The 12,296-nt window shown below is 34.3% G+C and overlaps 1 protein-coding gene across 3 annotated transcripts in view; it reads left to right on the top strand.

Annotated features, from left to right (window-relative positions):
* Positions 1 to 12,296, top strand: part of PKN2 (protein kinase N2) — a 93,026-nt gene that overhangs the window by 54,677 nt on the left and 26,053 nt on the right. For 2 of the 3 annotated variants that reach the window (XM_068965054.1, XM_068965053.1), the window contains exons 8-14: positions 6,148 to 6,291; positions 6,616 to 6,691; positions 7,275 to 7,449; positions 7,675 to 7,795; positions 9,852 to 9,982; positions 10,064 to 10,139; positions 10,218 to 10,309. In XM_068965054.1, coding sequence (XP_068821155.1) covers positions 6,148 to 6,291; positions 6,616 to 6,691; positions 7,275 to 7,449; positions 7,675 to 7,795; positions 9,852 to 9,982; positions 10,064 to 10,139; positions 10,218 to 10,309 — 815 coding nt within the window. The remainder of the gene's footprint in view (positions 1 to 6,147; positions 6,292 to 6,615; positions 6,692 to 7,274; positions 7,450 to 7,674; positions 7,796 to 9,851; positions 9,983 to 10,063; positions 10,140 to 10,217; positions 10,310 to 12,296) is intronic. The other variant, XM_068965055.1, reaches the window with a different exon arrangement.

Here is a 12,296-nt window from a genome sequence, read left to right as displayed (position 1 = left end):
TTCCTAGGCAGGTTAATAAGAAGTCTAGGGGTCCCCAAGGAGAGAAGGGTCTGGAATTCTCAAGGAGGAAGAAAGGACAAACTTTTTTCCTTCGATACATTTCTTAGGATTATATAACAACAATGTATTCTGCCTGAGGACAGTCTCTGGATTAAACCTTCTGGCTAATTCTGTAAATTATGGGAGTAGACCTGCTCTTTACAAGGATTATATAACAACAATGTATTCTCCCTGAGGACGGTCTCTGGATTAAACCTTCTGGCTAATTCTGTTATCTTAAAATGTAAATTATGGGAGTAGGTCTGAAGAGGTCTTTACAACCTCCAGACATTCTTTGGATTCATTGGAGAGTATATAACTTCATTGCTACCACTAACAAGGGGTTATTCTTTCTGCCCCCTTCTGATGCCTATGTCAGAAGCTTTCTCTATCTCCTTTATACTTTAATAAAACTTTATTACACAAAAGCTCTGAGTGATCAAGCCTCGTCTCTGGCCCCGGATTGAATTCTTCTCCTCCGGGGGCCAAGAATCCCAGCGTCATGATTGAACAACAACCTTTCAGGAGCAAGTGTCTTTTAATTTCATGGCTACATGAAATTTATACATCATGAAATTAAATTTATACATCATGAAATTAAAAGAGCAGGAGTCACCACATTTATTTAAGAATGTATTCCAGTATCAAATGGCAAAGTTCAACAATGTGAAACTGCAGTTACTTTTGCACCAACCTAAACAGAAAAGCCTATGGAGCAACGAAAACCCAGCACAGCCAAAAATAAATAAAATTATTGTTATTATTATTCTTAAATTATAAGGAGGAACACATAAAACAAAAATTAAAGTAGGGATAGCAGTGAGATTTCCCTTTGTGTGTATTGACTAAATGGATTGGTAGTAACTTCCTCAAGCTCACTGTTAAGGTTTATTGGATGAGTTGTTGTTTATGCTGATCAAGTAGCAGTGTTTGCCAAGTGCTTTAAGAGGGGCAAGTGGTAGGTTGTAGTACGTGTTCTTTTCATCCTTGAACATCCTTGACTGTATGCTTTGTGAGTGTAAAAGATAAAGCAAAATCAGTGATAGTAGATCTTATTTCAGTATGAAGAATAGTACTGTTAAAAAATAAACTAAGCTGCTACAGTAAGTTCTCTCTCAGTGAGGTTTTTTAACTTCTCATTTTATATCAGAGTGTAATTGATTAACAATGTTTTAGTAGTTTCAGTTCAGTTCAGTCGCTCAGTTGTGTCCGACTCCTTGTGACCCCATGAACCACAGCATGCCAGGCCTCCCTGTCCATCACCAACTCTGGCAGTTCAGGACCTCAAATCCATTGAGTTGGTGATGCCATCCAACCATCTCATCCTCTGTCTTCCCCTTCTCCTCCTGCCCTCAATCTTTCCCAGCATCAAGGTCTTTTCAAATGAGTCAGCTCTTTGCATCAGGTGGCCAAAGTATTGGAGTTTCAGCTTTAGCATCAGTCCTACCAGTGAACACCTAGGACTATTTCAAGCGTACAACAAAGTGGTTAAGTTGTATATGTACATGTATCTATTCTTTTTCAAATCCTTTTCCCAATTAGATTGTCATAAAATATTTAGCAGAATTTCCTGTGCTATACAGTAGACCTTTGTTGGTTACCCATTTTAAATATAGCAGTGTTAGATGTCAATCCCAAACTCCTTATCTTTCCCCAACCACCCATCCTCCTGGGTAACCATAAGTTTGTTCTCTATGTGAGTCTGTTTCTGTTTTGTACATAAGTTCATTTGTATCTCTTTTTTTCTGATACTGCATATAAGCAATATCATATAATATTTCTCTTTCTCTGCCTGACTTACTTCACTCAGTATGATAATCTCTAGGTCCATCCATATTATGCAAATGGTATCATTTCATTCTTTTTAATGGCTGAGTAATATTCTGTTGTATATATGTATCACCTCTTCCTTGTCCATTATTCTGTTGATGGATATTTAGGTTGTTTCCATATCTTGACAGTTGTAAACAGAATTGTGATAAACACTGGGATGCATGTATTCTTTTGGACCATGTTTTTTTTTGTGGTCTATGCCCAGGAATGATATTGCAAGATCATATGGTAGCTCTATTTTTAGTTTTGCAAGACTCTCACAATAATGTTGAATTAGTAAGTTATAAGACAGACTTAAGGGAACATTTATCAGAAAAAGATCCCACTTCCAAGTTTTTTTAAAATTCTGTATTTTCTCTTTTTCCAACTCTGATATTTTATAGAACTAGCATTGTTACATGCTCTAAATTAGCTGCTTAGTAATCCCTGCAGATGGTGACTGCAGCCATGAAATTAAAAGACACTTACTCCTTGGAAGAAAAGTTATGACCAACCTAGATAGCATATTGAAAAGCAGAGACATTACTTTTCAGGGCTGTTTTCCTTTAGGATTGACTGGTTTGATCTTCCAGAGTGATTATATATCGATAAATTTCAGAGCTGATAGTAGACCATGAGTGTCCTTCAGAATGCTCTTTCTTCCTTGATAATTTGTATGAGATAGAAAGTTAACAGTGGCAAAAATGAAGAAACAGCAGAAGATGATGAAAACCTGGTAAAGAGTGAATAATTTACTATTACCCAACCTATCCACTTAGAAAACTACAAAGTTTGATAACTGTTGTTTGGTAATGTTTTACTTGCACTGTAATCTTCATCTGAAATTGTTTTTCTTCTTCATGACATGAGACTTTCCTCCCACTTTGGAGTGATTCTCCCTTGAAACTTTGAAGACACTACATAGCTGAGTAAAGCTATTCATCCCTTAGGCCAGTTTGACCTTCTGGGTTCCTCTGTGCATGTCTATCCCTGACTGGATTAGAAGCTCCTCTTTGGGAAGGCCACATTGCCAATCATGATAAATACTTCTGTTTATGTAGTATATTTTACCTTTCATGTGCTTTTTAAGTTTTTATTTTATCCCTTATATTTTTAGAATAGTTATAGAAAATGTTTATAGAAACATTTATAGAAGATATTATTTTAAACTGACATGTTCATGCTCAGCATTTTGCCTAATGTGAAGAAGCTTCTTTGCTATGATATTCTAGAACTAAGTTGTCTGTACTGTTTCTTTCTTTTCCAAAATACAAAAATTCATAGGTCTTTTCATTTATTTTTTAATTTATGTTGTATTTTTGGTCATGCCATGTAACTTGTGAAATCTGTTTCCCAACAAGGAACTGAATCCAGGCCATGGCAGTGAAAGCCCAGAATTTAAACTTCTAGGCCACAGAGAACTCCCAGATAGGTCTTTTTAGAGTTTTGAGATACTCTAGAAATTATCTAGATTTAGAATGATCTAGAAAAGTTAAAATTATGTTCCTGGGAGCTCGGGGCTCTTGCAGAATCATTTCAGATGCAACACAAACTATTTTTCTGTGTGTGTTTTGATTTTGTTTTGAGATTCGGGGTAAGATGTCATTTGAAATTTGACAGTTTTAAAAAAAGTTTTGAAAATTACTGATGTAAGCCAGCCTCCTCATTTTGCAGATTAATAAGGATATTTTGTGTCCTAGAGGTTAAATAACTAGCCCAAGGTATAAACTAGGATTCTAAAGTGTACTATCAGTTCTGAGTTCTTTCTGTTCTTATCAGGTTACCCTTTTTATATTTTCTTATAAAATTTTGTCTTTATTAATGTTTATTAGAAACACAATAGCTGTCTAATTTCACACTTTTTCTGAATCCCCTCAGCCTTCCTCTAGTAAAAAGTTTAATCCTTCCATGAGAGATTGAAATAAAAAGCAAGAATCCTTATATGTAAACTCTTCCATTCACATTTCCTTTTGATTAACTTTGCTAATGTAATGGGGAACCATCTATATCAATATTAGAAACAGGATGAATTGAAGCTTGGAAAAATTTTAACAGGAACCAGTTCTGGAGAAGGCAGTGGCAACCCACTCCAGTGTTCTTGCCTGGAGAATCCCAGGGACGGGGGAGCCTGGTGGGCTGCCATCTATGGGGTCGCACAGAGTCGGGCATGACTGAAGTAACATAGCAGCGGCAGCAGCAGCAGCAGCAGTTGTTAAGAGCAGAGTACTAGAGAATGTTCACTGATCAATGGAAAAAGAAGAGGAGAACGTTGATGGAGTGGGGGCCAGTAGAAAGATGGTAGAAATAGTGGATTAGAAGTAACAGGTTGAAGGATCAGTGGATGTTGAGGGGCTAGAAAGACTGAGCTACTAGAATGTTAGGAGGTGATGGTCAGAGAGAAGGATGCAAACAGCTGAGGCTGTGGAAAGATTATAGATACTGGTGGGAGTGAGAGGCTGAGATGTAGGAATGAGGACAAGATTAGTAGAGAACTTTTCAAGGGATTCCTATTTATTGTTTTTGCATTATCAGAAATTGCCAATACATACTATTAAACTATCCATGCTCCTGTCCTCATTCTTCCAAATAATTAAATTAAATCAGTAACTTAGGGTTTATGTTATTATGAAAGTGAAAGTGTTAGTCACAGTGTGAAAAGTATAACAACTTTTAAGTATTACTAATTCCATTCCCAGCATCAATACTACTTTCATTTGCCTGATTCAAAACAAGTTTTCCTCCCTGACACTGTTGGAGAATACAGAAAGTAGACTTCTCCATTTCTAGTCTAAAATAGCGTAGTCTAAATTACCAACCTTTGGTTCAGTTATGCAGTTTATAGTTCCAAAGATAACTGCTTTCAAAATACTTAAAATTCTAACTTGAGTAGAATATTATAGCATTAATACTTACCACTTCTAAATGCCATTGTTGATCTTGAAATAATTATACTTCCCCTTTCATGACAAATATTCTCTCCATTAGTAATATCAGAAAGAAGCAGTGAGGTAGGAGGTCCTCCGCTCATGTGCTTAGCACCAAGGTGTCTTTTCCTCGTCATTTTTCCTGGTTGTCTGTGAGACCTTCCAGCACATTGTGTCTTGACTAATTTTTTTCATGTGTTGTTTTCTGTAAGTATTTTCTGTAAGTCAAATGATTTTATTATGCATACTAGGAGTTTAGATAATAAGATGCATAAGTTCAAAAATTGCAAGTTTTTATATGAAAGAAATAGTGTATTACTTTGTTGAGCCTAAAGGAAAAAAATATTTATCTCTTTCTATGGATGATCCACAAAATTCTGAAAAACAAAATAATGGAGAAGTCATGCTTTATAATTTAAATCTATGTAGATTATGACTTGTATGTATAGGTCTATTTATGGCTTTCGCCTCCAAATTATGAACTGTGTTCTACAAGTATATTTAATAATTGATTGTTAAAACCTTAAATATATTTCTCCACATAAGCATTATTTTTAATGACTATAGAGTTTTCCCTCATGTAGATATAATATACTTGTCCCTGGTTTTGTGCGGCTTTTTTGTTTTGCTTTGTCTGATATTGTAATAAATGAACATCTTTCTGCTGACCTATGCAGACCCCTGTAATCACTGGTCCTGTTACTCAGTATTATTCTTTAGAAGATTAAATGACCTAACATTCTTAAAAGTGTTTGGCATAGTGTGTGGCACACTGAAAATAGAGAATAAATGCTGTTTACAGATGTTTTCCTGATTTAGCATTCAGATAATAAGGTTTGGACTTCCCTGGTAGTCTAATGGTTAAGACTCCACACTCCCAACGCAGGGGCCACAGGTTCAGTCCCTGGCCGGGGAAAGTCCTACATGCCGCATAGCCAAATAAATAAGAAAGAAATAAAAAGGTTTGAAATGGGTTCTTTGAGATGAACACTGAGGTCATACAGTAGCACAACAAATGATGCCAGTTGGAAGAGGAAAATCCAAAAGATAACTGAAGCTGTGAGATGGGGAAGAGTTTCTGTGGTCATTCATCTGTATTGTTAGTTCCCAGTTATGTATTCTTTATCTCAAAGGAATACCTTAACTGAGGAGTGTCAGAATATGAATTTCTTCCTTTTAGTAAAATATATGTTTGTTAAAGTAATACATAAGAGAGAAACATTTATAAAAGCACTCTTTAAAATAGTGTGACTGTTGTATATGTTATCTTTGTTTATTGTGTTTGTATTTTGTACTTTTTGTAATATTTTATTCACATGTGTGTCCAATGATGTCTTCCCTGTTTTCTTTATTTTTTATTTAATTATTCTAGTCACGTGAACTGGAAATTTCAGTTTATTGGCGTGATTGGCGATCTCTGTGTGCTGTAAAATTTCTGAGGTTAGAAGATTTTTTAGACAACCAACGGCATGGCATGTGTCTCTATTTGGAACCACAGGGTACTTTATTTGCAGAGGTAATAAATGTATTTTATTTTAAATATGCATAACTGCAATTGAAATTAAATATGTAAGCAACATGATGTAGAAGTGAGAAGAGTATTTAGGCTGAATGACAGATAACTTGAATTCTTGGCTCAACTCTGCCACTAAATAGTATATTACTCTAAGACAAATCATTTTTCTTTTCTAGGTCTGTTATCTCATCTAGAAAATGAGGGGATGGAACCAAATTATATCTCAGATTCTCTTAAGTTTTTAAAACTTTAGAAGTTGACTGAATCTCGTGAACCATGAATCTAATGCTGTATTCATGTCAACTTAAATTTTCTTCACTGCAGGTTACCTTTTTTAATCCAGTTATTGAAAGAAGACCAAAACTCCAAAGACAAAAGAAAATTTTTTCCAAACAACAAGGTAATTACTCAAGTCAGGTACAAAGAGTTTCGGTGTTATCTTAAATATTTTAAAATGTACATACTATTTAAAAAGTGATACCCATCTTTGGTTTGCTTATTTGTTCAATTATTTACTTAATTTTATTAGGGAAAATTTTAAACATATACATATGTATAGAGACTAGTTCAATGTAACATCACTCAGCTTCAACAACAGTCAACTCATGTCCAATTTTGTTTCATCCATGTTCCATCACTCACAACTTCCTCAGCTTATTTGAAGTGAACCCAGACATCATATTGATTCATCCATAAATATTATAGTTAGTATCTCTAAAAGATAAGAATTCTTTTTTTTTCAACCTTAACTGCTTATCATTACTAGACTTAAATGAGCAATTCCTACCTATCTATTTTTAAACTGATTTTGCTTTTTTGCACTAGCCTTTAATAACAAATAGTTAAGAACTGTTTTTTTAAATGACAAATACTGTTTGTTCTTCATAAATTATAAACCAATGAATATGAATTTTTCAGTTATGGCTTTTGGTAATATATTTAAAAATTACTTGTTCGGTTTTCTTTATTTACAATATCCACAGGCAAAACCTTTCTCAGAGCTCCTCAAATGAATATTAATATCGCCACTTGGGGAAGACTTGTGAGAAGAGCTATTCCTACAGTAAATCATTCTGGCACCTTCAGCCCTCAAGCCCCTGTGCCTGCTACGGTGCCAGTGGTTGATGTACGCAACCCTGAATTAGCATCTCCAGCTAGGTATGTGTTTTAACATTTTTAAGCTTTTATAAAATAATTATTGTGACACTCATACATATTGATTACAGTGAATCTATTAGAAGTCTCATTTTTTCCAAATAGTATTTTGAAGTTAGTGCTCTACTTACTTTTAAAAACAAAAAAATTGTTTGCTTTAATTTTAAAGCTATTTAAAATGTATACTTTTAATTACTGCTTTTGGTGAATTGCTTTATCTTTTATAAGTGATTCCACAGTAACCAAGTTGGACTTTGATCTTGAACCTGAGCCTCCTCGAGCCCCACCACGTGATTCTTCCCTTGGTGAAATAGATGAATCTGCAAGAGATTTGGATACACCAGGACAGGTAAGGCATTTTAAACCTTGTATAATTCCTTTCCACCAAATAAATTACCAGTTACAGCATCATGGTAATTTATCAGCTGTAGCATCATTGGGCTTCCCTTGTGGCTCAGATGGAAAAGAATCTGCCTGCAATGTCGGAGACTGGGATTGGATCCCTGGGTAAGGAAGATCCCCTGGAGGAGGACATGGCAACCCACTGCAGTATTCTTGCCTGGAGAATCCTCATGAACAGAGGAGCCTGCCGGACTACATGGGGTTGCAGAGTCAGACACAACTGAGCAACTAACACTATAGCATCATAATGAATGAGATGCACTTTTAAGTTGTTTCTTGTGAGTGAAACATAAAAACCTCTGGATGCCCATGAGCCACTAGAGATGGAATAGGTTGCTTATTCTAGGAGCCTGGGAGTATGGCTGGTATTAGATGAAGTATTTCCTGACACTGTGCATCTTCTAACTAGGTTAACATGATACCTGAAAATGCATATAAAATTAAAGTAATGTATTCATTTTTTAATTGAAATATGATTGATTTACAACACTGTTTCAAGTATACAGCATAGTGATTCAGAATTTTTTTCAGATTCTATTTCATTATAGCTCTTTAGAAGATAATGATTATAATTCCCTGTGCCATATAATATATCCTATTATCTATTTTATTTATAGATGTTTGTATCTAGTAGTCCTATACCCTTAGTTTGTCCCTCTCCTATTCCTTCTCCCCCTGGTAACCACAACTTTGTTTTCTAAATCTATGAGTCTATTTCTGTTTTGTAAATATGTTCATTTATATGATTTTTTAGATTTCACATATGTGGTATATACCATTTCTTCCTCTGTCTAACTTACTTCCCTAAGGGTAATATTCTCTAGGTCTATCCATATTGCTGTAGAGGGCATTATTTCATTCTTTTTGTGGGCAGAGATTAATTTTCCATTGTATATCCATATACCACATTTTAAAACAATTTTATTGAAGTATAGTTGATATACAGTGTTGTGGTTAATTTCTTCTGTAGAGCAGAGTGACTCAGTTATACATATATTTTTTTCCATTACAGTTATCACAGGATATTGAATATAATTTCTTATGCTTTATAGTAGGACCTTGCTGTTTATCCATCCTGTATATAGTAGTTTGTGTCTGCTAATCCCACATTCCCAATCCTTTCCTCCCCCAAACCCCGTCACCCTTGACAACCAGAAATCTGTTCTCTATATTTCTTGAGTGCTTTGTTTTGTAGATGTGTTCATTTGTGTCATATTGTAGATTCCACATATAAATGATATCATGTGGTACTTGTCTTTCTCTTTCTGACTTAATTCCTTTGGCATGATAATCTCTAGGTCCATCTGTGTTAGTGCAGACGGCATTATTTCATTCTTTTTTAATGGCTGAGGAATTCCATTGTGTGCCTGTGTATGTATACACACACACACACACACACACACCCCAAATGTTCTTTATCCATTCATCTATCAGTGGACATTTAGGTTGTTTCCATGCCTTCGCTACTGTAAATAGTGCTGCAAGAACATAGGGGTGTGTGTATCTTTTTGAATTAGAAATTTGTCTCAGTATATGCCCAGGAGTGGGATTGCTGGATTATAGGGCAACTGTATTTTTAGTTTTTTGAGGAACCTCTGTACTGTTTTCTATAGTGGCTGCACCAATTTACATTCCTACCAACAGTGTAAGAGGATACCCTTTCATGTGCCCATTGGCCATCTGTCTGTACCGCATCTTCTTAAACCAATGGTCCGTTGGTGGACACTTTGGTTGGTTGCTTCCATGAAACTAGCTATTGTAGATAGTGCTACTGTGTACATTTGGAGCTCCTGTATCTTTTCAAATTAGTGTTTTTATTATTCTTTTTTTACATTTTTAAGATGAGAGTAATATATAATTAATGATCATAAAAATGAATATCTAATAATATCTGAATTTTATTTTCTCATTCATATTTATATTGACAACATTTTTTCTCTATTCTTACCTAATAAGTTGTTTTCTGAATGTTTCTGATTTAATGAGCGTTTAATATTTTACAGGATTCAGAAACTGTTTTTGATACTGAGAATGACAGAAATAGAATACTTCCAAAATCTCAATCTGAATATGAGCCTGAAATCCCTCAGTCAGGCCTAGAGTATAGTGGTATTCATGAACTTGAGGACAGAAGGTAAAGAATATATCCACAGCTTTACTTACATGTTTGGTCCCATACTTTTGCCTTATTTTTAATTGGCATTACTGTTTTCAGATCTCAACAGATGTTTCAATTCAATCTACAAGACTTCAGGTGTTGTGCTGTCTTGGGTAGAGGACATTTTGGAAAGGTAATCTTTTAAATTTTCTTTCTTTGTAGGCATGAGTAATCATTCAAATGAGAAATAATTATTTTAATCTAATTTTAGGTGCTTTTGGCTGAATATAAACACACCAATGAAATGTTTGCAATAAAAGCCTTAAAGAAAGGAGACATTGTGGCACGAGATGAAGTAGACAGGTTAGTTTTTTAAAAATGAAACTGTTACACTTTTCTAAAGTTATAACTTAAGAAAATTGATGTATTCAGTATATATGGAAATGATAAAATTATCTCTTTTAATAATACAGTTGATTGTTGAATAACATGGTCTTCAACTACTTGGGTTCACTTAATATGGATATTTTTCATTTAGTAAATGCTATAATATTACATAGTTTGTTGTTGGTGAATTCATAGATATGGAAGAACTACAGATACAGAGGGCTGAATGTAAATTATGCACGATTAACCCCCATGTTGTTCAGGGGTCAGCTGTAATAAGTAAAGAAACTAAATTAATGCATGAGGTGGGTATTGATTAAATATTGTTTTTCTTTCTAGCTAATTCCCTCTTCCCATTCTTATGACATTTTACTGCTTGGTGAATACCAAAAAAAGTTGATGAAATCTTTAAACTAATTCTAATATTAAGTTTTTATACTTGGAAATGTTAAAATGTTTGTATGAATTAGGAACTATTACACATCTGTGGTTGCGTGAGGCTATTTTGCATTTCATACTACAGAAGTAATAAGATGTCATTTACAAGTAATTTTCAGTTAAGTGGTTAATTCCTTCTGCTTTTTAAAATACACCTATATCTATTTTTTGCTCTATTTCTCTTAAAATGGTAGCTTTTGACCACAGCATCTTTCCTTTCTGTGTGTAAATTGGTATGGATTCATCTTTATATACGATTATTAAAATGTAAGGACTTTGGGGACAATATTGTAATTAGGTTAGAGAATATAAAGACTATCTCAAATTAATGGAGTGGTTCAACATGGAAATTGTTGTATAATAAAATGCATTTTATTACAGAAAGAGACATTTATTTGATATTTAGAAGAACTAGGAAGCATCAGTTGATAAAAGACAGCCCTAAATAATGAAAACAGCCTGGGATTACGAGTGAGAAGATTCTCTAGTCCTGATTGTTCCTTCTTAATTAATGATTTAATCCCAGGGCAGTTCACTGAACATCTTTGAGCCTCAGTTAACCCACATATTTTTAAAATACATTTTTTGGTAATACTTGCCTTACTGAATTGGATTATTGCCGTATAATATATCAAATTGCTATTTTTAATATATTTCCATTGTATAGGAAGTTCTTAGAATTAGGATCAATCTTAAAAGATGAGCATTTCCTTTATGTAAATCTTTTCCTTTTGGATTTGCCTATTTATTTTTTATCTGTTTATCATACTCCTCAATTATATCAAAATAAACTCTTCCTTGATCTAAAACAACTCAGGATTTTGCATAATATTTATAAAATATTCTGAACACCATAGTATATACTAGCAGTTACATCAGTAGTTAAAGCAAACCTTTAATTACACTGTCAGTCTGTTTTAAATTACAATAATAGTACAGTCAGGTGTTTTTCTTTTCTGGAAGAATATTTGCTTTATTCCAGATCCATAATGGTAAATTCATTTATAGCCTAAAATAATAGTTAGTAATATAAAAGTGGTAATTACTCAGTGGTTTATATAACTTTCTGTCACATTGTTACTGCTTCGAGCCACATCTCTGTAGGAAAAAAAACTTTCCAATTAAATATAGATAGAATAATATTAATATTACTATTAAAGAAGAATGTCTGGATCAGAGGATGAAGCTTTAGCCAGATTCAATGGACATGGGTTTGGGTGGACTCCAGGAGTTGGTGATGGACAGGGAGGCCTGGCATGCTGCGATTCATGGGGTCACAAAGAGTCGGACACGACTGAGCAACTGAACTGAACTGAGGACATTACCCCTACTTTAAGAGGTGGCAAGAATACACAGAAGAACTATACAAAAAATATCATAATGACCCAGATAACCACAGTAGTAGGCTCACTCACCTAGAGCCAGACATCCTGGAGTGTGAAGTCAAGTGTACCCTAGGAAACATCACTATGAACAAAACCAGTGGAGGTGATGGAGTTCCAGTTGAGCTATTTCAAATCCTAAA

The sequence above is a fragment of the Capricornis sumatraensis genome, chromosome 2 (assembly GCF_032405125.1).
Source record: "Capricornis sumatraensis isolate serow.1 chromosome 2, serow.2, whole genome shotgun sequence".
NCBI classification, from domain to species: Eukaryota; Metazoa; Chordata; class Mammalia; order Artiodactyla; family Bovidae; genus Capricornis; species Capricornis sumatraensis.
Note: the sequence above shows the minus strand (reverse complement) of the source record. Positions and strands in the feature narration are given on the sequence as shown.